The 25,437-nt window shown below is 41.5% G+C and overlaps 1 protein-coding gene across 6 annotated transcripts; it reads left to right on the forward strand.

Annotated features, from left to right (window-relative positions):
- The first annotated feature begins 649 nt into the window (after positions 1 to 649).
- Positions 650 to 25,437, forward strand: LOC121003462 (glycine N-acyltransferase-like). 6 transcript variants are annotated; one of them, XM_040435338.1, is made up of 6 exons: positions 650 to 729; positions 3,925 to 4,003; positions 5,557 to 5,664; positions 6,386 to 6,512; positions 7,124 to 7,259; positions 19,093 to 20,301. In XM_040435338.1, the coding sequence occupies exons 2-6, from the start codon at positions 3,926 to 3,928 to the stop codon at positions 19,508 to 19,510; spliced, it is 867 nt and encodes a 288-aa protein (XP_040291272.1). In that variant the 5' UTR covers positions 650 to 729; position 3,925; the 3' UTR covers positions 19,511 to 20,301. The 6 variants fall into 6 exon arrangements, with proteins under 6 accessions (XP_040291272.1, XP_040291268.1, XP_040291269.1 ...); XM_040435334.1 differs by lacking the exon at positions 650 to 729 and adding an exon at positions 2,447 to 2,822 and having other exon boundaries at positions 3,923 to 4,003; XM_040435335.1 differs by lacking the exons at positions 650 to 729; positions 19,093 to 20,301 and adding exons at positions 2,470 to 2,822; positions 24,955 to 25,437 and having other exon boundaries at positions 3,923 to 4,003.

The following is a 25,437-nucleotide window of genomic DNA, read 5'->3' on the forward strand; positions in this document are numbered from 1 at the left end:
CCTGATGCCCTGCTCCCAGAAGTCCCAGTTGTATTATTTAATGTCACCATTTTGGAGTTTTCTGGTTTTCAATTTTTATGGTTTTGACCTTGTGGAATAAATTACAACTTTATTCTACAGGTCAGTAATATTACAACAATACCAAACCTATATATTTTTTTTTTTTTAGGTTTTACCACTTTTGCACACTTAAAAAAGAAAAAGAAAATCATTTGTTTTGTGTCTGCATCTTCTGAGAGCCCCAACATTTTTATTTTTCCATCAACTTATTTTTGAGAAGTATAGTTTTTAATGGTACCATTTCTTAAAATGTTTTTTTTTTTTTACAGTATTTAATATGAGAGGATACATAATACATTAGTTTTAGAATACAGGGTCATTATGGTTGTGGTGACAACAAAATAGGTGCTCTTATGGCTCCCATATGTTTGTCACCCAGCTGTCCCAGGCTGCTGCATGCTAATTCCTGTTGAGCACAATATTTGCCTGGTTAGTAATTCTCTCACACCTTTGGAATAAAATGCCATAAAGCTCCCTCTATCCAGGTAAGGGTCATTGCTTCTCACCTAGTAGATTGGTCTGCCAGATTAAGTGTACTGTTTCATGGTTTAATATTAAAGATCGGTTGTCATTGGATAGTTAATTCACTCTGCTAAATACAGCACAATACCTGTCCTGAGCACAGTTCACACTGCTACATTATAGTGTGCAGGACCTGGTCTGAAGCAGGTGATGTACCCACTGTATATTATATGCTGTATGACTTACCTCCTATAGCATGGCCTGTACATGTCATTCTTTATGACCTGTTCTTTTTAATGTCCAATATAAGTCTTCCTGTATAAGCTGTTTCTGTGATGTCCTGGACACACCACCCTGTGTCATCTGCTCTCTATAATATACTATAGATCCTGTATGATGTGTCCTCTATAATGTCATATACAAGCTATCCTGTGTGATTTGTCTTTTATAATGTACTTTATCTACTATCCTGCATGATTGGTTGTCTGTAATATTTATATTGTTCTTTATAATCTGTCCTCTGTAATGTAACAGAGATGTGATCTTTTGCGATCTGTCCTCTGTAAGGTACTAGAGATGTGATCTTGTATGTTTTGTCCTCTGTAATGTACTATAGATGTGATCTTGTATGTTTTGTCCTCTGTAATGTACTAGAGATGTGATCTTGTATGTTTTGTCCTCTGTAATGTACTATAGATGTGATCTTGTATGTGTCGTCCTCTGTATTGTACTATAGATGTGATCTTGTATGTTTTGTCCTCTGTAATGTACTATAGATGTGATCTTGTATGTTTCGTCCTCTGTAAGGTACTATAGATGTGATCTTGTATGTTTTGTCCTCTGTATTGTACTATAGATGTGATCTTGTATGTTTTGTCCTCTGTAATGTACTATAGATGTGATCTTGTATGTTTTGTCCTCTGTATTGTACTATAGATGTGATCTTGTATGTTTTGTCCTCTGTAATGTACTATAGATGTGATCTTGTATGTTTCGTCCTCTGTAAGGTACTATAGATGTGATCTTGTATGTTTTGTCCTCTGTATTGTACTATAGATGTGATCTTGTATGTTTTGTCCTCTGTAATGTACTATAGATGTGATCTTGTATGTTTCGTCCTCTGTAAGGTACTATAGATGTGATCTTGTATGTTTTGTCCTCTGTATTGTACTATAGATGTGATCTTGTATGTTTTGTCCTCTGTAATGTACTATAGATGTGATCTTGTATGTTTCGTCCTCTGTAAGGTACTATAGATGTGATCTTGTATGTTTTGTCCTCTGTATTGTACTATAGATGTGATCTTGTATGTTTTGTCCTCTGTAATGTACTATAGATGTGATCTTGTATGTTTTGTCCTCTGTATTGTACTATAGATGTGATCTTGTATGTTTTGTCCTCTGTAATTTACTATAGATGTGATCTTGTATGTTTTGTCCTCTGTATTGTACTATAGATGTGATCTTGTATGTTTTGTCCTCTGTAATGTACTATAGATGTGATCTTGTATGTTTCGTCCTCTGTAAGGTACTATAGATGTGATCTTGTATGTTTTGTCCTCTGTATTGTACTATAGATGTGATCTTGTATGTGTCGTCCTCTGTAATGTACTATAGATGTGATCTTGTATGTTTTGTCCTCTGTAATGTACTATAGATGTGATCTTGTATGTTTCGTCCTCTGTAAGGTACTATAGATGTGATCTTGTATGTTTTGTCCTCTGTATTGTACTATAGATGTGATCTTGTATGTGTCGTCCTCTGTAATGTACTATAGATGTGATCTTGTATGTTTTGTCCTCTGTATTGTACTATAGATGTGATCTTGTATGTTTTGTCCTCTGTAATGTACTATAGATGTGATCTTGTATGTTTCGTCCTCTGTAAGGTACTATAGATGTGATCTTGTATGTTTTGTCCTCTGTATTGTACTATAGATGTGATCTTGTATGTTTTGTCCTCTGTATTGTACTATAGATGTGATCTTGTATGTTTTGTCCTCTGTATTGTACTATAGATGTGATCTTGTATGTTCTGTCCCTGATTGCCCTGCAGGTCCTGTGTGAGCTGTTCTTGATATATAATATATATGGTTATATAATTAGGCTGTGATATTCTGTGTCAATCTTTTAGCTGTGTACTCTGTGCCACAAACGGTTGTCTCATTAAAGCCAAGTCAACGTGTCATTCACTCTGTTTCCTGGCATGACCTGGCAAGTACTGAGTGCGAGAAGAGAGACTGATATAGGCAGAGAGACTGCACAGCTAAATAGGGGAATTCAGTTGCAGCCAAGTACCTACCGGTAATTCACATTAGTACAGGTCAGTACTTCTCTGTAATGTCCTGGGAAGAAGATTGTCCTCTACTTTCTGTGTGCAGTTTATGAGAGCATATGTGATTTGTCTTTTATAATGTACTTTATCTACTATCCTACATGATTGGCTCTCTGTTCCTGTGCCGAGGGTCCCCTCCACGCTGCATAATGTTGCACATTACAATTTCGGTCCACAGGGGACCAGAAGCAGTGGGGACGGGACCATTAGTACTGGAATATAGCGATGGGGAATAGGTAAGTGCTTTTTTTTCTTTAGACAGAGTCTATGCCATTCTGTTACTCCGCATACAATTATATGACTATATTGACAAGTGGGTGTTGCCATTTAAGAGTTGGTCCCCCACAGTTTAGTCATTGCTGCCAGTGTCAGACAAGTGGAATGGCAGTGCCCAGTTGTCACATTGTTCATAAATGTTTTGGAGTAATAACCGAGGAACAGCTCCACATAGTTATAACACAAAATGCCATAGATTTGTAGTAGAATGCCATTTTCTGTAAGTGACCATTTGTTACACCAAGTAACATCTTCTCAAGCATAATATACTTTGTAGTACTGTAGTTTGTGACACTATGCTATTATGTAAGTCGGAGTAATATCTATGTTAAGTGTCACAGAAGCACCATTATCACTTACGGCAGTGTATTATGTGTGACAAAATTAGTATTTTGTGTCTCATTATTACATTTACACTTTGGCCCTGATTTATCATGCCTTCACTCCAGAATTGTGACTTCAAAAAGTTGCAAAATCTGGCTTTTTTACAGTTTTACTACAGATTTATCACTTTTTTTTAAAAGTCGCAATCTCACTACAGGAGGAGTAGGAAAACTGGAGTAGCTTTTCTAGACAAATAGATAAAACAAATGTATCAAACAACATGTGACATTCGATAAATGTGGCATAAAGTACATCAATGCAGAGTCAATCAAAACTGAAAAATTCTCCTCATGATAAATTCCCCCCATTGTGCTTTTGTCATCTGTCTACGATGTTCTGTACAAGTCATATTGTTGTTAATTTTTTTTTGTTGTTTCAACCATTTTTAGAATTTATTTCCCGTCTCTAAAATGCTAGTCCTGACCTGTTCTTCAAAGCTTGCCTCTGTCAGAAGGTTACTGACACATAGCTTTCCAGAGTCCTTGAAGGTAAGGAGCAAAATGCAGACATCAGGTTTTACCTGTGGTACAAGTATATCAGTTACACTTTAATGATCTTCTCATATACTAGTTGGATATACTATAAATATCCTATGGGAGTTCCCCCAAGTCCTGTATATAAGGGTGCCAGATCCTATTTTCCTGGCGGAAAGGTCACCGCTCACGCATGGTTCTTCATAATCTTGAATTGGGGCTATGGAAACAGCTGAGAGAGCATGAACCACCTCTATCATGGGAACATGGACCTCCCCAGCTGTCTGAACTCCACCCATCAGATCATTATGACATATCTAATTATGAGGGGCAGTGCTTGACTTCTCTAATTACTAATTTCTTCTTTGAGTCATTGTGTTATGCACCACCACCACTTAACTGTGTTTAAGGTCAAGATACTCTGCTTGGACCAAGTGTGCCCTAAACTAGTCAGATAGTTACATAGTTAAAGAGGTTATCCAAACCTGGAAACCCCCCATAATGCCCGGACCCTCATATAGACAATACTTACCTAGTCCCCAACGCCTGTATCCTCCCGGATCCCTCCACGGCCATCGTGCATGTCCCAACATCCAGCGACACAGGGTGCAGCCAGTAGAGGGCTGCGATGGTGACCTGCCCCCTTGCGTGACGAGTGATGTCACCCGTGACGCAAATCTAGGTTTCTGTTTCCATAAGTGTTGATCTTATTTTATTCTAAGAAATGCTCTATACTGCTGAGGCAGTGATTGGCTGGTGTGGTCATGTGTGGTATATGGGCATTTCCTGCAGCCTAAAATGTGGCATCACGGCTGCAGGAATGCAGAGGATTACCATGGAAGCAATGGACTCTGGAGGGGGTTCGAAACTATGAGCATAACTTTTTAAAATTATTTAAATAGCTTTCCTGCCTTTTGCAAAAATGTTTTTAAGGATGGATTTACACATAGGTTTTGTGGCAGTTTTTGATTGTATTGTACACTCATTTTGTGAAAGATTACAATAATGGGTTGTCCAGTTTAGAAACACTATGGGGGTCATTTATCAAACTGGTGTATAGTAGAACTGGCTTTGTTTTCCCATAGCAACCCATCAGATTCCACCTTTCATTTTTCACAGCTCCTTTGGAAAATGAAAGATAAAATCTGATTGGTTGCTATGGGCAACTAAGCCAGTTCTACTTTACACCAGAATTCCCTATGTACTATTAGGGAATTCTGATTTATTAGACAGGCATCCTCATTTTCTGGCCAGACTGGAGAGAGCCAACTAAGAGTATCTTTTGTCCCAGAGGACCTGTCCTTGTCCTACATTACACAGACAACCCATTGATTTGACTGGGCACTGTGCTTCATATTCCCTGTGGTGGGGCTGCAGTGAAATTGAACATTTACTACCAGGATTGCCCACATATAACAGCTGATTACTAGAGGTCTCAGCAAGAAGCGCTTGGTTTTTGGCTTATTGTCAAGGCATCTTTTGCGCTCTCTAATTTGCATTAAAATGTATTCCCTTTGTGTGTAGGTTGAGTGTATCATTAGCATTATGCTGAAGCATTTTTTTTGCAGGTGTGCGGGGCTTTGCATCATGTGATTGAGAAAAATCCTTTTAGGCTTCAGGTTTTGGTGGACCAGTGGCCAGACTTTACTTCTGTCATATGTCGACCTCCACTGGAAGTGAGTTGAAAAGAAATACTCGGGGCCAGGATGATGGAAGCCCCTGGGAAATTTCCTCTTTTGCCTTCCATATAATCTGCCTCTGATGATTTAATGACTTTGCAGTTTTATTCTTCATATTGGGTTAATGCAGTTGTTTGAGAAAAACATTGCACCTTATGTTTGCCTGAGCCCAGAGCTTCTGTCTCCATGTGCATCCTTCTATTGACCCATCCCCATATAGCATACCATATAGTGACCAAATAATGCCGTCATACAGATAACCATACCATACAGTGCCAAATATCAGCTCTCTAGTTACTTTGCCAGTGAAGGAAGGATGAAGCTGCTGTTCCATACAGTAGGTTAATGTATTGCATTTATGTACTCATATTGCAGACAGAAGCAGCATGAAATGTACAATCTACTCCAGCGTTGCTACCCCCATCCTTCAAACCACAAATAAGATGTCCGAGTATAACCAGTCATGCAGTATTGGCACACAACAAGTGCACGTCAGCGGGTACTGGGCATTGCTCAAGCCATAGAAAACATCAGAGTAGCGGCCAAATTAATCTTGTGTTTCATGTTAATAAATGATTCTAGTAATCCAGTGCCCTTTACTAGGACAAACTTCACTACTTTTCATGTCATTACGAAATCTAATGCTTACAGAAATCTAATGCTGCCAGCTCATGTTAATAATGTTCTTTATAGTTCAAAAATCTGCTTTCTTCCATAGGAAATGACAGATCCCTCAGATCATTACACCAACACATATTTTCTCTTCAGTAAAGACCCACAGGGGTTGCGACAGTTCCTCCAAGATCCTCAAACTGTGAACTGGAAGCAAGAGTTGCAGATACAAGGTGAACATGTCACAAAGAAAAAGTCATTGTGACTATGGACTTGGTAAGGTGACCTATAGCCAAGGTGGAGCCATGACAACCCTCTAGTCAGAGGTGTACCTTCTGTAGAGGCAGATCACACAACTGCTATGGTGCATCTGGTTGGAGGGTGCCCAGGCTGATCTGCTCCCACCTCTGATCTGCAGGATAATAATGTTTGCCTGCAGCCTTCTTTAGATGGAGCTCAATGCTTTTAGATGTTTACAACTCTCATCAGACTCTCCTCCAAAATCTGAACAACCTTAAAGCTCACCTCTTCAGGAAAGCCTATAACCTACAATAACTTGCTGCCACCACACAGTCAGATGAGCAGCTTCTTCCTTGACCTACTGTCTCCTTCTTCCTTCCCTTGTAACTTGTGAGCCCTGGCGGGCAGGGTCCTCTCTGTACCGGTCAGTTAAAGGGGTTTTCCAATACTTTTATACTGATGACCTATCATTATTATTATTGTACTCGTTTTGAGCCTTTGAATTAATGGCTATTAAAAATAAAAAAAATATCATTGCTTAATCATCATTACAATAATATAATTTTTTTTTCTGTTTATGGCTTTATCATTATGTTTTTTGCAGGGTGTCAGCCATCATTGACTGGCGTCCTTCAAGAAGTCAGCTCCAAGCATGGCAGCCAAATGCATACCACAAGTAATCTGTTATATATGAAAGATGGAATGAAGAGTGAAGACCTGGAGAAAATTAGCAATATAAGGTATGCCTGTATTATGGGTAGCAGTGAGTAACTGATTGTGGCACCAGTGTCCATTGTGATATTAGTTGAGATATGTACTCCTGCTATGTATATCTGCTTTTACCTCATGCTGAAAGATTTTTCAGCATTTTTATTGACATTGCAAGTAGTTTGTGCTAAAAAGAAATTTCTAATTGGGTTTAATTAAAAAATGTACTTTGCCTTCTGCAGCCGACTTGTATATTCATTACACAGCCAGCTGCAGAGAGCCATTCTATGCTAAATCCATCTGGCATCTCTTTTCTCCTGAATGACCTTCTAAGTTGATTTATGACCAAATGAAAGGTAAACTTTGATTTGGTCACATATCAGCACAGAGGACCACTCAGGTATCCATTATTACTGTAGTCACATCTATCTGCTTCCTATGCAACTCAAGAAACAGGGAACCTGGAGAACCTAATATTACTATGGACCCCTTCTTCCTCTGTGCTATAGATTTTTTATACCTTCATCAGCCATACAGAGGCACCCAGCTTCTACATTCCTGTATTCATGTGCTCTGTCTTTGGCTACTTTCACACTCGCGTTTGGTGCGGATCCGTCATGGATCTGCACAGACGGATCCGCACCGATAATACAACCGCATGCATCCGTTCAGAACAGATCCGTTTGTATTATCTTTAACATAGCCAAGACTGATCCGTCTTGAACACCATTGAAAGTCAATGGGGGGGGGGGGCGGATCGTTTTTGCATTGTGTCAGTGAAAACGGATCCGTCCCCATTGACTTACATTGTGTGTCAGGACGGATCCGTCTGCCGTCTGCGTCTGCCTCTGCAACGCAAGCAGCGTTTTGGTGTCCTCCTCCAGAGCGGAACGGAGGCAAACTGATGCATTCTGAACGGATCCTTTTCCATTCAGAATGCATTAGGGTAAAACTGATCCGTTTTGGACCGCTTGTGAGAAACGGAAAGCCAAAACGCCAGTGTGAAAGTAGCCTTAGTCTCTCTGACCACCACTAGGTTTTCCCATCCCTCAGGCTACATTCACATGATGGCCGATGGTGAACATGTTTGTACATATTTTCCTATGTCTATAACCCAGCCTAATTATATGTGTGAAAAATACTTGGACAAGCCACATATTTTTTGAATAAAGTTTTCATTTTTAACGCTTTTTTCAGGCAGTTAAACGCATTTTTCAACTAAATGTAAAACCCAGTATCTATTTTGTCCAGTTAACCTCATATTCACGCCATATTGATTTGTATATGCCTGCCTTATTTACCCTGTAACTGCACTGGATCATGATGATCATATGATGATACAAGATTAAAACATAACCTAACGGCAAAGAAAAATACTGTGTACTGCAATTTTCTACAACCTCATACTCAGACCCTAACCTCCACACCTAAATAATACTGCAATACAGTACTAATGTATTGTCAGGTAATATAAACATATTACCTATTATTGATGGACGAACGTCTGCTGGGACGGTCGCAAACGCAATCAAATGTTCGCGAACCGCAAGTTCGTGGCGGGTCCCATTCATATTAATGGCAGGCGAACCTGAAAAACATTCAGCTCATATTATTAGAAGTGCACAAATAGTCCCACAACATGGACAGTGACATACCAGATGTATTATTAGAATTTGCGATCTCCATTCATTATTTTTTCAATGCGAAATATCGTCAATATAATTTTCGCGTACACGCATGCGCAAATGCACTATACAGTACCTAAATGCACTATAAAGAAAGTATATTGGTATATAACACCCCGCTTCAATCAGTTTTTTTGGGGGGCGACTGGTATATCACACCAGTAGAAATAATTTGTTCCCTCTATATACCTGCAGTATCGCAGCAGAACCGCACACAACTGCCGCACAATACAAATGCACTATATTATACTTTCTAACATAGAAAGTATATTATAACATTGTACAAGGAAGGCAATCCATTAGAATATACATAAAGATAAAACGTTATTATTTAATAATGTTACTATGAGGGTCCATTCACACGTCCGTAAGTGCAATTTGCCGTTACTATAATAGAAAATGCCTAATCTTGTCTGCAATTGCGGACAAGAATAGGACATGTTCTATTTTTTTGCGGAAACGGAAGCAAGGATGCGGAAGTGCGGATCCGCAAATGCGTATGCGGACAGCACATTCTGGCCCGATTGAAAATGAATGGGTCTGCACCCGTTCCGCAAAATTGCGGAACGGATGCGGACCCATTTTGCGGACGTGTGAATGGAAAAGATATCCCTCAAAATGAAAATAAATTAAATTATTAAAGTTAAGCAAAAAGCATAGATGTGGTAGGCAATAACAAGTGCTCGGTGGCACTAAATCAGGTGCTCGGCGGCACCAAATCAGAAACCATATGTCCTACCACAATCCGCGGGGTGCACATCCATGAATCCCGGAGGGAAAGCAAAAAACATCTATCCCTGGGCTAGATGATGATGTGGTATTGAAGGACAAGGTGGGCAAAGAACTGTCACTGATATTGCCTTACAGGGGGGTGCTATTCTGGCCCTGATAGCCTAACCACAGACCACCCGCCCTGATAAGAGCGACCCCGTCCGGAACTTTACCCTATATAAAAATGGCCCTAGTAAGCCCCTAGCCTCTAGGCCCCTGACTTCCAGGTGATCACTATATAGATCTATGTGTTTTTGACTCATTATAAAAGTATATTATAAGTATATCGCACCCCTCTGTGTATCACATCTATCGATAGCACACCTATACCAGTCCTTAAAAGGACTTTTGTGGCCCTATTAGCTAGCGTTTGGTGGCCCTAACAGCCTGTCCCTGCTCCACACAGCAACCTCTCCCTACGCTGGCAAAAGACTGAATGTAAAATGGCAGCCAGATCAGGTTTATTTATAAGGTAGGGGGTATGTCCATGTGCTGAAACGTCTCAATTGGCTGTCCTGTACCACCTGATGGATGTGTCATGGGTCAAAGTTCTTCACAATGTAAAAGAATATGGCTGGCTCAAATATCTCCATATGTTCGCATGTTCGGCGAATCGCGAACACGCAAAGTTTGCCACGAAACGACCACCGGGCGAACCGCAAGGCCATCTCTATTACCTATACATATATATACAGTACAGACCAAAAGTTTGGACACACCTTCTCATTCAAAGAGTTTTCTTTATTTTCATGACTATGAAAATTGTAGAATCACACTGAAGGCATCAAAACTATGAATTAAAACATGTGGAATTATATACATAACAAACAAGTGTGAAACAACTGAAAATATGTCATATTCTAGGTTCTTCAAAGTAGCCACCTTTTGCTTTGATTACTGCTTTGCACACTCTTGGCATTCTCTTGATGATCTTCAAGAGGTAGTCCCCTGAAATGGTTTTCACTTCACAGGTGTGCCCTGTCAGGTTTAATAAGTGGGATTTCTTGCCTTATAAATGGGGTTGGGACCATCAGTTGCATTGAGGAGAAGTCAGGTGGATACACAGCTGATAGTCCTACTGAATAGACTGTTAGAATTTGTATTATGGCAAGAAAAAAGCAGCTAAGTAAAGAAAAACTAGTGGCCATCATTACTTTAAGAAATGAAGGTCAGTTAGTCAGCCAAAAAATTGGGAAAACGTTGAAAGTAAGGGCTATTGTGTGCAAAGCAGTAATCAAAGCAAAAGGTGGCTACTTTGAAGAACCTAGAATATAACATATTTTCAGTTGTTTCACACTTGTTTGTTATGTATATAATTCCACATGTGTTAATTCATAGTTTTGATGCCTTCAGTGTGAATCTACAATTTTCATAGTCATGAAAATAAAGAAAACTCTTTGAATGAGAAGGTGTGACCTTTTGGTCTGTACTGTATATATATATATATTTTTTAATTCTTTATTTAAGTATATACGGAAAACAAACCGTGCATCAGCAAAGTAGACAGAATACATCGAGTACTTCAAAGATAATGCACTACAATGAGAGGTCATCATGTAACAGTCATCTTAATAAAGCCTGCTGGCAACTGCAGTGTGGGGTGAAGAACCCCATTGAAAAATGATCTGATTTGTCTAAGCAGGTACCCTGCCGGGAGATATTGATGAAAACGTACTCCTGGCCTCAGAAACAAAAATGCCCAGGAAGTATGTAATGACACACTTGTAAAAATATTGAAAGGTGCATCCAACACACATATAGGGAGATAAGGAGAACAAAACTTTGACAGACAATGAATACAGGAGGAAGGGGGGGAGCATAGAAATTCCTGGGATTCCTGGAAGGAAAACCAGGGGGCCCAAGTATCAAGGAAAGCTTTATGCTTAGCTCGTAGCTGCGAAGTAAGTTCCTCCATTCTCCGGATCTCCTCCACCTTTTGGATCCAGCAGCCAATTGTCGGAGACAAGGAGAGCTTCCACCTCGCAGGGATGCATGACCTAGCCGCTATCACCAAGCAGCACAGACAAGACTTACAAAGCACACTCATTGGGAGATCCGATAGGAATAATAAAAAGAAACCAGGTGTATTTGGTACCGTAAACCGGAAAATTGAGGACAGTGTTTTATGGATCGACTGCCAAAAAGGACTGATTTTTGGGCATTCCCAAAACATGTGTAGCATTGAACCCATGGCTGAGTCACAACGCCAGCAAACAGGGGGAGCAGATGGGAACATTTTCTGTAATCTGACCAGAACATAGTACCATCTGGACATTATCTTATATCCCGCCTCCTGGAACCTACTCGCCATGGATGACCTGTAGAGCAGACAGAATAGTTTTGACCAATGATCGGGGGGGACGTCTACTCCCAGGTCTTGAGACCACTTTTTCACATATGGGGGCAGGTAGTCCTGCCGAGGAGCCACCAAGGACTGGTAACATTCAGATAGGGAATGTCTATATGCACCCGACCCAACACATGCTTTCTCAAAAGAGGTAAGAGACCTGTCAAACCCTGCGGAGGCCGGAATAGAGGATAGAAAGTGTGTCAGTTGTCTGGATCTCCAGAATCCCAAGGGGCAGGGATCTGTCAATTTCAATATCTCATCATAAGTAAACCATCTGCCCGAGGTTCTAAAAAAGGGAGCACGGGACCTACCATTTACCCGCCATTGCAAAAACAGATCTCCTCAACAACTCACTAGGAAAGTGGGATTTCCTAGAACAGGGAACAATGGTGAGGGGGAGGGTGTGATCAAAGGATTTTCTTTGACCTTATGAAATTGTGTAATAGTGGGACCGATTGTGGGGTGGTTAGAAAGAGCTGAAGGGAGTTTCATATCTACCCAGGGCAACGAGGCCAGAGGACAACTCGAGCACAGTTGTTCGATCCAGGCCCACTGTTTGAACAGTGTGTGTCGACATCAGTCCACTATCCTTTGAAGCAAGGAGGCTGAGTAATATTTACGTAGGTCAGGTACACCTAGCCCTCCTTTGTCCCTCGGGATGTGTAAGAGAGATCTAGCAAGCCTCGGGCTACCCCTAGCCCAGATAAATCTGAATAAGTCCCCATGGATCCTATTGAAGACACTAGAGGGGAGTTTAATGGGGAGGGTCTGAAAGAGGTATAACAACCGTGGGAGGATGTTCATTTTAAAAATAGCACATCTTCCAAACCACGTGTGTAGTCCCTTCGACCACCTCTTAAGATCTTCCCTGATCCGGTCCCGGAGAGGGATAAAATTCCCGTGGTACACCTCCTTCAGATCCGAGGGGATGTACGTGCCCAGATATTTCACTGCTCCAGTAGCCCACTTGAATGGGAAGGAAGCGACCAGGTCGGACACAAGAGTATCCGTTAGTGATTTATTCAAGGCCTCTGATTTCTGAAAGTTAATCTTCAGATTAGAAAGGCCAGGAAATGTGTGAAATTTCGCCATCAAGTTTGGAAAATAAATCTTGTGGTTAGTAAGCGTGAACATTAGGTCATCCGCATAAACTGCTATCTTAAATTCTTTGCCCTCTACCGAGAGTCCCGATATATTCGGGTTCTGTCGGATTGCCCTCAGGAGCGGTTCCAAAGTCAGAACAAAGATCAATGGGGAGAGGGGGCACCCCTGACGGGTCCCATTCCGTATCGCAAAAGACGGAGAGAGCACACCATTCACCTTCGTGGCCACAGACGGAGACCCATATAGAGCTCGGATCCATGTCGCCAGAGGACCTGTGATGCCAATGTAGCGCAATACCGCGAACAACCAAGGTCTCCCCACCCTGTCAAAGGCTTTTTCAGCATCCGTGGACAAGAGAGAGAGTGGGGCGTCTCGGATCCTGGCGTGGTGAATCAGATTGAGAACCTTAGTGGTGTTATCTCTCGCCTCACGCGACGGAATGAAACCCATCTGGTCATTGTGTATGAGATTAGATAGCAGCGGAACCAGCCGTGTGGCCAGAATTTTAGCAAACAATTTAAGGCACACGTTTAAAAGTGAAATGGGACGATAGTTGCCGCAGATGGTAGGGTCTTTTCCTTCCTTATGTATTACTGTGATATGAGCACGTGACATGTCTGCAGGGAGTGAATGCCCTGTGCTAAGTACATTGAGTGCTTTAGCTAGTGGGGCCTGGAGAAGAGGTAAAAATCTCTTGTAGTAGGAGGCAGGGAGGCTGTCAGGACCCGGGGTCTTACTGAGTTGCATAGTCTTTAAAGCCTCTGCTATTTCCTCGGCAGAGATCGGTCTGTCTAAGTCTAGGAGGGAGTCTGTAGTTATCTTTGGCATACCCGAATCAGCAAGATACTTGTCCATCACCGAGTGCAGAGACCCATTAGTGGCGTTGGGCTGTGAGAGATTGTATAAGGATTGGTAATACTGAGCAAAGGCTTCTGCAATCGCGGCTGGGTCATTAAGGAGTGACCCTCGGGAAGTGGCTATACGGGGAACATAGTTTCTTGTTCTTTGCTCTCTGAGTAATCTGGCTAGCAATTTGCCACTTTTGTTTCCGAACTCAAAGAAGTACCTGCGGCCCTTAGCTAGAATGGTTTTCGTACGTAAATCCAACTTCTCCTTGAGCTTACGTCTGGCTAAGAGGAGGGAAGTGCGCTCAGCCATCGCGTGAGACTTTTTATCGGCCTGTTCAAGGGTGACTATTTCCGCTAAAAGCTGAGAGATTTAAGCTGCCCTTTCTTTCTTACATCTCGCTCCATGCTTGATGAATTCCCCACAGATTACACATTTGTGAGCTGCCCAAACCGAGATAGGTGACATATCATCAGTTTGATTGGTTTCAAAGTACTGAGAGATCTCCGTATGTACCTCCTGAGCTACCTCCAGATCTTGCAGTAAGGATTCATTTAATCGCCACTGCCAAGATTTCGGAGCAGGGAGGGGGGACTTCAAGGAAACATGGAGCATCGCGTGGTCGAGAAGGTCAGCGGGTCTATGACTGATGAAGCTAAGAGGGATACCGCCGAGTGTCTCAGTAAAAAATAGTCTGGAATAAGTGTCCCTCGCTGCTGAATAAAACGTGAAGTCTTTGACCTCAGGGTTAAGAACCCACCATGCGTCTACTAATTGATGGGTATGGAGAAGCTTTTTGATCTCCCGAAGATATGAATGGGCAAGGTGAGAGGCCCCTCTAGAGACATCCATGACAGGGTCTAGTGGGGGTCATTCTAGATAAAAGTGGTACAATACCAACTATAAATGAGTATACATGAATAATGCAAGCTCTTAGTGCACATACGCGTCGGGCCCACCTACCAGGCGTCAAGGTGGCTTCCGCAGATGGGTCCCTATCACTAAAGAAACTGCCTCACTTTGGACTTACTTAAGCCTACAATATTCAGGGCAGTGTAGGAACCAGCTACAAACATATTCTGCTCAGAAGTCCCAGGTAGATGGGCATGTCCAGTCTAAAAGGGGTGCCACCCCCAATATATTGCAAGAAAATTTAGACTAAAACCTTCAGGATCACAGGTGCATATCCATGAAGCAAACATAATTACAAAAAACAAAATGGCTGCACACCATTATATATACAAACAATAGAGCTAAGAAATGGGGGTCATTCTAGATAAAAGTGGTACAATACCGACTATAAATGAGTATACATGAATAATGGAAGCTCTTCCAATAATGGAAGTATTCATGTATACTCATTTATAGTCGGTATTGCAGGTTCTTCTAGACACATCCGGTAAAATGTGGATTTGAGAATTTGCAAAAGGCACCGGGCCTCGTCTCCAGGCTCTCTGTATCAAGTCCTCTTTTTCTCTGAAGAAATGGACACGACACAGCACGTCTCGCAGGTTGGAGGCACCTACACGTCGGGGACCCATGACTCGGTGGACCCTGTCCAGTTCAATCTCGGACTCTTCCGGCCTTTCGAGGAGGATGTTAAAAATAGCCGTCACTGTTTTACGCAATTCTGCAGATTGAATCTCTTCGGGAATCCCTCGCAGTTTAATATTGTTACGGCGCCCTCAAATTGAAGCAGCAGGTGTCTGTTTAGGGCTTTTTGAGAGGCAACGCTCGCCTCTACCTGTGTCAGACGTGAGTCCAGAGAGTAAGACGCTCTGGGAGATCAGTTTGGTAGAAATGGCGCTAATGTCAGCTTTGACTGAGGCAATGGCCTTGTCTTAAGAGGGTTTCCCCCCAAAGTCTCTGCATAATTAGAGGGCATCTGTGCCCGTCGCATCGCATGACAGGGGGAGTCAGGCGGCAGTCTCACCTCCATTCCAGTGCTCCCTAAAGCCGTTGCAGAGGGCGGGAGGCCGATTGTAGCGTGGCCAATGTGCCGGGGGTGAAGGTGAAAGAGGCCTTTGCAGGCATCATCGGGGCCCCATCAGGGTTCCGGTCTGTAATGCCAGGAGAGCCTGAGAGCAGGTGAGCTGGGGCTTGAGTCGAGTGATATCGCGGCTGTTCTAGCGTGTCCGGCCCCGTCGCTTCCATCGGCGCCATCTTGGTGGTGCAGGCGTGTGGCACGGGCGGCGGCTGCTGGGAGAAATACTGCGCTATCTGCGGTTCTGACGGCACGAAGCGGGTCCCTCGGCGTCCAGAGTGTCTCACCATGCCCAAGATAGGAGAGAAGGGCCACTAAGAGAACTGCAAGAGGTATTTAAGAGGGCCCAGGGTCCGGGAGCTCTGTACACACGCTGCTCACACGTCCATGCTCAGGCCACGCCCCCTACCTATACATGTAAATTATATGCACACACATTACACACATACATTGTATGCACATATTACACATTTGTACATATTACATGCATACACAATACCTGCACATATTACATATACATTATATGTACATACAGTGCTGCATTACGCAACCATGTACTGTATATATTACACATGTACACACTATATCTTCATATAACCAGTGGAAGATGAAGTAGACCATAGGCCCTGGCTTTTCTTAAAATTTGGGCGCTCCTCCCCACCGCTGCCCTGCCATACTGTGTACTGTGTAATAATAATCTAAAGCCAAAGCACTGCTCCAACACTGTCCACCCAAACCACTGCTCGAAAATTATCCATCCAACCTACTTTTCCAAACTTGTCCATCCAAGAGATTTGTATCTTCTGGTGCCAAACAACTGCTCTAAAATTGCCCCTCTCTTCCATTGGCTTGCCTCTTCTTCTTTTAGTCACATACTTACATTACCACCCATAATGCTGCCTGACATTGCCAGGTAAAAGGCACTCCCACCAATGCCAAGTGTCCCTTGTCCTTTTGACAGTGCCAACCAAATTGCCCCTGAATATGGTATATACTAAACTGTCTTGTCTCCTCCTAATTTGGCCGGTAGCCACAGTGTCCCTACAATGCCAGCTACCACACATTGGTGACACCAAAAGCTCTTTGTTGTACCAGTTAATTTTATCCTCCTGCTTCTCCAAGATGCCATTCTGCATGGGGGTGAGCTAGAGAGTTGGGATTGAGGATTCAGGGCCAATTTTGAAGACAAGCCTAGAATTTATTGGCCAAGTATAGGCTAACCAGCCCTTGATTTGTTTTCTGCATCACTCCTGTGGCCAACACAGAGTATAACATTCAGGCTGTAGTTTGTCATCAGGGAGCCATTACTGCTTTATATGCACATATTTCACACATTATACACACATATCACACACATATACAATACACATACAGTATATTGCACATATATGTATTATATGCACAGATACCACACATATATTATATGCACATATTAAACATAGACATTATATGCAGTTATTAGACACTGATGCATAATATGCACATATACACATTGACGGTTATTGTGTAAAAGCTGGATTTCTGCGTCATTATCATCATCAGAACAGCAGGAGACAGGGGTCTAGAATTCCTAATCAAACTGCTTGTATCTTTCACGGACCTTGGGAGTGGATAGATCCCAGGATTGACAGTTTGCTGTACTGCGGTAACACACTCTCAGCCCTGCACTGGTTAATCAGACACCCTCTTTGTCCTAACTACTATGTTGTGTGTAGGTACAGTTACAGCAGCTAGAGAAATGCTGCTCTACTGTTCTGCAAAAGGAAGAACCAGGGAGAGGGGTAAAGGGGTGAAGTCCATGACTTTGCTAGGAAAACCCATCAAACAACCACCGTTCCCTAAGTCAGAATAAACTTACTACACATTTCTGATGTGTCTGACTCTTCTGCATTGCTCCTCTGAAACAATGTTGTAGCAGTGGAGTAGTAGTCAACTATGCATTTAAGCATTCAAGGCATCCCACAAAAAACATATACTGCCTATTATACTTTTTTTTTTTTTTTAACATGGAAGTCTATTGCAGAAGTATGCCACACTTATGCCTATACATAGGAGGTAGGTGTTTGACAATCCTCCCAACATATACCGTACAGTACATATGAAGGAAGGCTCGAATGAAATCTGAACAGAAATAAAAAGCTTCCCACACCAGAATAGTATCCTTCCCAACTCCTCACCACCCTTCCTCCACCACTAGCACGAAAAAAATAATATCTAGTCGGAAGTATGGCAGGTGGGAGTTAAAGAAATAATTTGAATTGACTAGTTCTGTATTAATTTGACCTCCAGTTGGCCCTGTTCATGATATAGCAAAAAGTCTATATGGGAAGGATGATCACACAGTGGCATGTTACTACTTCTGACAGAGGCACAGAAGGGATGGGGTTGTAAAGGTGTCAGAAAAGTTTGAGAGGATTGAAGGACTCCAGTCTCACCGTGTATTAGTGTAATGAGTTGTGGCTTCTGGCATAATTTGTGCAGTCTTCTCAAATCATCCTCCACAGAATTCACTATAATAGTTTTAGCATCCTGGAGAAGGTAGGATAAGGGAGTGTAGTAAGTTGTCCTTGCCTTGAAGGGTCCAGAGATGTTCAGAGCTTCGAATTTCAGTTGGTTATGACATTTGACCCAGCCTTCAAGCATATTTAATTTGTCTTTGGTTTGTATCTTAAATTTAATAGAGGCAAGCTGAAATTCTTTTGAGGGTTGTAAAAGTCTAATGGTTAGGAAACCCAGCGGCCAAGGAAACAGTCTCAGAAGACCATAGCATCCATATTTTAATATCCACGCTGCAAGACCCAGACCAGTGCAGTTCCACTTAACCAAATTTAGACCACCATAAAACCCTTTGGTGATGGTTCAGTAGAACGGTAAAGATTTAGATGTTATAAAGCAATACCAGAAGGATTACTAAGGTGGTTTTACAAAAATAGTACCTTAGGTAATTGTATTCCATCGGGATTATAGGATTATGATTCATTATAAAAGGCAGAAGAATAAAAACCAAATCAACCATAAGAAAAAGGACATACTAAGTATTGATCAGAGAGAGTACAAGAATGAAGTGAAGCCTGAACGGTGGAAGACAAGAGTCAATCAATTATTGTTTTTCCTTTCTCACACAGTTCAGATGAATTACAGTTTGCCCCACTCAAAACCCATGAAGCATCTTATGTTAACGAACAGTGGATATTTGGCAAGAATGACCATAGTCTTCATTTTATAGAGCGCTGCATCCAAACTTTTCCTTCCATCGGTGTCCGAAAAAAAGGGGTGGATCAGCCAATTGCCTGGGGAACCTCTGATCATTCTATGGAAATACGTATGGGATACACCTTACCAGCCTACAGGAATTTGGGACTTAGCTCTATTATTATTTTAAAGATTTCTGCAATCAATCACAACAGGAGGTTTCCTATGTATGCCCATACTGCACCTGATAATAAAACGAGTCAAGCTGTGATGCACAAAACAGGATTCCAACAAACGGGCAGATGGGTCCAGTGGAACTTTCAGCGTAAAAGTCTAAAAGGAAAATACTAAAAAGCAGCAGAAAAGAGTTACCTGTATTTTCTATGACATACAAAGCCCGAATGTCAGAATCCCCTTTCCATATAACTATTTTACATGTTGTACAAAGTGGTACTTTCCCATGCCAACCATGTTCCAAATAGGGCCCATTTGAAAGACCATTTTTCTGGCACCTCTTCTCATATTTTATACAAATAACCACACCAGTGCCAAATAGGATAATACTGAAATAACACAATGCTACATTGTGCTGTTATCACAATTTTTTTTTAAATAATACATTACTTAGAGTGACGGCCTGTAAGTATAAAAAAATGTTTGATACCTATCGGTCATGCTTCTCTGCTATTTGTTTTGCTCAGTAAATTCTTTTTGGTTGGTTTTATCTCCATTTCTTTGTGGCAGAGCTATGATCTGTGACTACAGTTTAGCTACAGTGCCTACAAATAATCTGAGGTAATTTAAGACACACCTCCTGTCTCATGATTGTTTGTGTCTGCTGCATTCTCCCTCTCATTCAATGATTTGGGAATGAATAAGCTTACGCAGGCTAAGTGAATAAATATATTTACTAAGTGTGATTAAATATAAGGTAATACAGACAAATTACATACAGAATAAATAATCACATGGCCTGCCCGATACAATATGGGTGGGACTCCAAGTCCGCCATATCGTAGCACATGGCCAACACCCAATGGTCATACAAGTTAAGGATAGTATTTCACTTACATCCTACCTGGATGATTTCTTCAATGGAGTGCCAATTATCTGTCTGTGTGCAGCCAAGTATATACCCTTTCAGCCCCATGTCTCTGAGATAACCACTCAGGAATGTGGCCTTATCGGCAAAATGGGGGTAAGGGGATTTGTGTATGTACCTAATTCACTATATTACAAGGAATATCATTATACAGAATATTAAAGGGGACAGAACCAATCAGTACTTAAAAATACCCTTACAACACAGTGTATCACAGGCTCACCAGAAAGCAGGTCTAAAGCTCTCGTATAGAGGTTAGCAAGTCATCTCCAGACACCAGTTTCCTATCGTCCATGTGGCTGCTGTAAAACATATATTGGAACTGCTGTTAACAGAGCAGAGAAGTAGCTCAGGGAAGATGGCTGTACAGAAAATTAAATAAAATCTCAGAATAAAAGCAGACAATAAAAATGGGTTAAAAATAAAACATAAACATTACTTGCTTCACTGATCCTCTGATGCTAGTCATTTCCAGCCTTTTCCTGTGTGTCGAGCCTTTAGCAGGAAGAAGAGAGCAGAAAGAACTGGAGCAGTGTTGGCGTGCAGAAGGGGATCACTTAGGTTAGTTATGGTTATTTTTTATTCAACCCGAGTGTAGAAGTGCCACGCAAATAAGTTTCACCATGCAATGCGTAAATAATACCAACAGCCTCCTTCCATAGAAGCTCTAAATACTGGCATACAGTGACCAAATAATACTAATATACAGTGATCTAATAAAAGCTCCATAGACTGCCATATTGTGCCCATATAATACTATCACGCAGTGATTTAATACCAGCTCCAAAAAAAGCCAAAATACTGGCATGCAGTGCCCAGATAATTTTATTACTAATGCTACACAATGTTTAAATAATACTGATATACAATTTATAGTAGTGGTCATAAACCATGAGTGACAGGCCATTGGTGGCACCTTCTTCAACTGACATGAATGATTGAAAGGTCACACACCCTGACTGACCCTTGATTGGAGTTGAGCCTAAAGTTTAACTTTCACTACAAGCTGCACACCTGGCGGTTCAGTGGGATTATTGACAGGCCATCCAGACAAAATCCAGTAAATTTCTACCCTACCATTTTGTTTGTTTTAGTTATTTTTTTATCTGTTGTTTAGTACATTTATTGCATGGGTGGGAGGTCATTAACCTACAACAGCAAGTTTGCATGGGCAGTTGTCATGACCAAGATGTGAGATAACCCTAGCCATTTAATCCCATAATTACAGTATCAAAGAGTTGGCACACCCTGCAATTTTTGTATTTTTGGTATGCCCTAAAGACAAACCAAAATTAGTTGGGCTTATTCTTGTATTTTTATTCTTGAACCCTCCCTTGGTTAATTTAACTGCTCATTTGTATTTGGAGCACTTTTTCTTCTTCTCCAGAATGAAGCAATGGATCACTAAGTGAAAGGTGTCATTACATATGGCTGGGCTAGCCCTACAAGGAATTGTTCTTGGTTTAACAGTGAATTCCCTGATGACTGACTCTTTGCAAATGCTATGGACACCTTTGGGGCAATTTTGTTTTTTATCATTGCATTTTACTCATTTTGAGCTAAAAATAAATTTTTTATTGATCTTTATTTAAAATGTCAATAGTTTTTTTCTACAGCTTTTACTTTCAGTGTATCTGAAGGTTGTTGCTTTATGCTTCATAGTGCATCCATCAGTGATCAGCTGTGATCTCCAGCCCTTATTTGTACTTTCGTAACAGCTCATAAAACTGATAATATCTAAATTCTGTACTTTAAGAATTTTGCTTAAAGTAGTGTTTATGAGCTGTCAGGAGTACTTAGGTATGGAGGAAGCAATAGTCTGTAGATACACTGTAAGTGAAAGCTGTAGAGGAAACACTGTTGAAAATTTTTAATAAAGACTAATTGAAAAAATGATTTATAGCCGAAAGTGAGAATACAATTATTAAAACAATTGGCACTAAAGGTATCTGTATCTGTATCTTTCAAAGAAGGAATGCCCTTGAAGTGTAAACCTATAAATCCTCCCCATTGGTTGTGTCTCCTCCCCATTCCTTTGTGCGAAAACCCCTTTTGTCTGTTTTGTCTGGTCTTCTTTGTCCTGTACTTTCCTGCCTTTCAGCACCACTGGGAGGTGAACAGTGACTGGAGGTGCATCAGGGGAGCATAGAGCGGACATCAGAGTGGGAGCATTGGGTTACCATGGTGTGGGCATTCCGCGATCATTAGATGCCATGACAGCCAATGCTTTAGCATGGAGGGTTGGAAAGGATAAAACTTAACCCTGTAAGGCAAAAACCACAGAAATTTTTTAATAAAGACCAATTTAAAAAAAATGAGTAAAGTGCAACCATGAAAAAAAAAAATTCCCCCAAAGTTTTTCATAGCATTTAAAGAGTTTCTACCACCAGATTTTGACCTATTTAGCTGTCTGACACTAGCGATCTGCTAGTGTCTGCTGTACCTAACCGTGTTCTTGTATTACCTTTGTCTGCTGCGGTTAACCTTAAAAACTTACTTTTATTGATATGCAAATGTGCCTCTAGGTGCTATGTGGGCGTCTTTTCAGCACCTAGAGGCTCCGTCTACTCACCATGTCTGCCGCCCATCTCGTCCCTCCAGCCCGCCCCTCTCGTCTAGATTCTCGCGCCTGCGCCGTGCGCTTCTGTATTCGGCCCAGGTACAGTGACTGTCGGACCTCTCCCTGTGCCGAAGATGCCGGCGGGCTGGAGGGACGAGATGGGCGGCAGACATGGTGAGTAGATGGAGCCTCTAGGTGCTGAAAAGAGGCACACATAGCACCTAGAGGCTAATTTGCATATCAATAAAAGTACGTTTTTTAGGGTAACCGCAGCAGACAAAGGTAATACAAGAACACGGTTAGGTACAGCAGACACTAGCAGATCGCTAGTGTCAGACAGCTAAATAGGTCAAAATCTGGTGGTACAAACCCTTTAAATCAGTTTACTATGAACCAAAGTGCTTTCTTGAGTTACTTCTTTGCTTACAGTTGAGGTCTGAGGAATAATATATGCTTCTAACATTGAATGCTGCTGCCTACCTACTAATTATGTTCTTCAGTGTCAGCAGCCAGGTTGCCATTTATTCCTCTTAGAGCACAGTTATGAGCAGTCACTCCAGCTTAACTGCATGGGCTAAAGGGACTGTGACAGGGCTGGCCAACCTGCGTCTCTCCAGCTGTTGCAAAACTACAACTCCCAGCATGCCTAGACTGCTTACAGCTATCAGCCTACAGCAGGGCATGGTGGGAATTGTAGTTTTACTACAGCTGGAGAGCCGCAGGTTAGCCAGCCCTGGACTGTGAGGTAGCCTGCACTCCGCAGCGGTGTCCCTGCCCCTTGCAAATCTGCTAGTTCGGATTAGCGTCTGTATACAAACCTGTGTGGCAGCAAGGTTTCTAGCCTTTAGGGTCCCAACACACATGAAAGTGTTTTTTACCGGTAAAAAATGTTTTTTCAGTCACCTGCATTTTTAAGGTGTTTTTTTCTGCCTTTTTTTGCAAACAATGTTTGCATTTTTTTAAAAGAAGCTAGAAAAACAAAAAAAGAGTCAGCTAATTAGTAAATAAAAAAGGCACTACCAAAAAAAAGGGTTTTTGTGTCCTGTATATTTCCTGTAGATAACCTCTGTTCACAAAAATTTGGCAAAAATTACCACAAATAACGCAAAATTGCAGAGAAATGCCACTGAAAACCTACATGTGTATGCACCCTTAGAGAGGGTTTTCCACAATTGCAGTTTACATGACTAAATGATATATTTGCTAAAGAACCAAGTGATGAGCGGTATGATGATCACTGTGGGGAGACATGTTGTCTTGTAGTACTGGGCTCCTTAGTTGGAATGGGTTTCCTACAGATACTCAGATTGCTTCCTAAACCTCAAACATACATATGGGATAAGTAGTTCTATGACATTGGCTTTGTTGAGGACAGGGATTAATGTGAGTTTTGATCATTTCAGTACATCGCTGTGGAATATGTTGACATTATATAAGCAACGGATATTAATAATTATCATAGTAATATTTTGGCTTACAAACATCCAGACCACTAGAATCATATCAACTTCCCATGTCATCACGTCTGCTGCTGGGGAGAGCTTGATATTCTACATGCATAGGGAGAATGGGGCTTGGTGATTATTAAGTTTTTTTATTTGATTAACACTACCAGTGTTTCACTACTATAGGGGGGCACTAAGGGGGCATAACTACTGCATGAGGGCATTACGGGGCAGCACTGCTGTAAGGGGGAATTTTACTGTGTGGGGGGACTCAGCATCACTACTGTGAAAGGGTACTAAGGGGGAATAACTACTCTGTGGGTGCACAAAGGGGACTGAGTGGGATTGGGTATGTATAGATAGGCTTTGTGTGGAGTTAGAGGCATGTCTCAGTGTAAAAAAAATTGTTGTCCCTCCTAAGACTTGGGAGGTATGGTCCACCCATTCCTGTAATAACATTGTCCACGTTTCTGCACCTGATGCATTTTGCTTTCTCTTTCATATACACAAGTGCACAAAATTGTACACCTGCTTTGTTATCATCATATGCGTTCATGCCCCTTTTGTTGAGTGCTTTGGTTTTATTACTGGCTGCTGCAGTTGAATTTATTGTCCACTGATATCCCCAAATTTTGAGTATCCTTGACCTGTTTTTTTTTTTTGCTTTTTTACATTTCTTTTCATGCAGTGACCTCCAGTTCTCTACCCTCAAACCTGAGGAAGCCTACCTTGTTAATGATGCCTGGGCATTAGGTGGGAACCCACTCAGTGAACGATACATCAGTCATTGCATCCAGAGCTTTCCCAATGTGTGCGCAAGAAAATTGGATGTTGGGAAACCTGTTGCCTGGACAATAAGTGAACAATCTGCAGAAATACGTATGGGGTACACAGAAAAAGAATACAGGAATCAAGGATTGTTTCGTACGATGATTATTAAATTGGCAAATAAACAAAATTCCATGGGATGTCCTCTCTACTGCCATGTAACCCCAGACAATAAGACCAGTCAAGCAGCTACACTTCGTGCAGGATTTCCGTTGGCTGGAAGATGGCAAAACTGGAAGTTTCAACCATTGTAATTTTGCTCTCTTTCTTTACTGTTCAGATTCAATATTATGAGTACACGTGGAAATTATTAGTTGTGACAATAACTGCATTCTATATTCTA

The sequence above is a fragment of the Bufo bufo genome, chromosome 6 (genome assembly GCF_905171765.1).
Source record: "Bufo bufo chromosome 6, aBufBuf1.1, whole genome shotgun sequence".
Taxonomy (NCBI): Eukaryota; Metazoa; Chordata; class Amphibia; order Anura; family Bufonidae; genus Bufo; species Bufo bufo.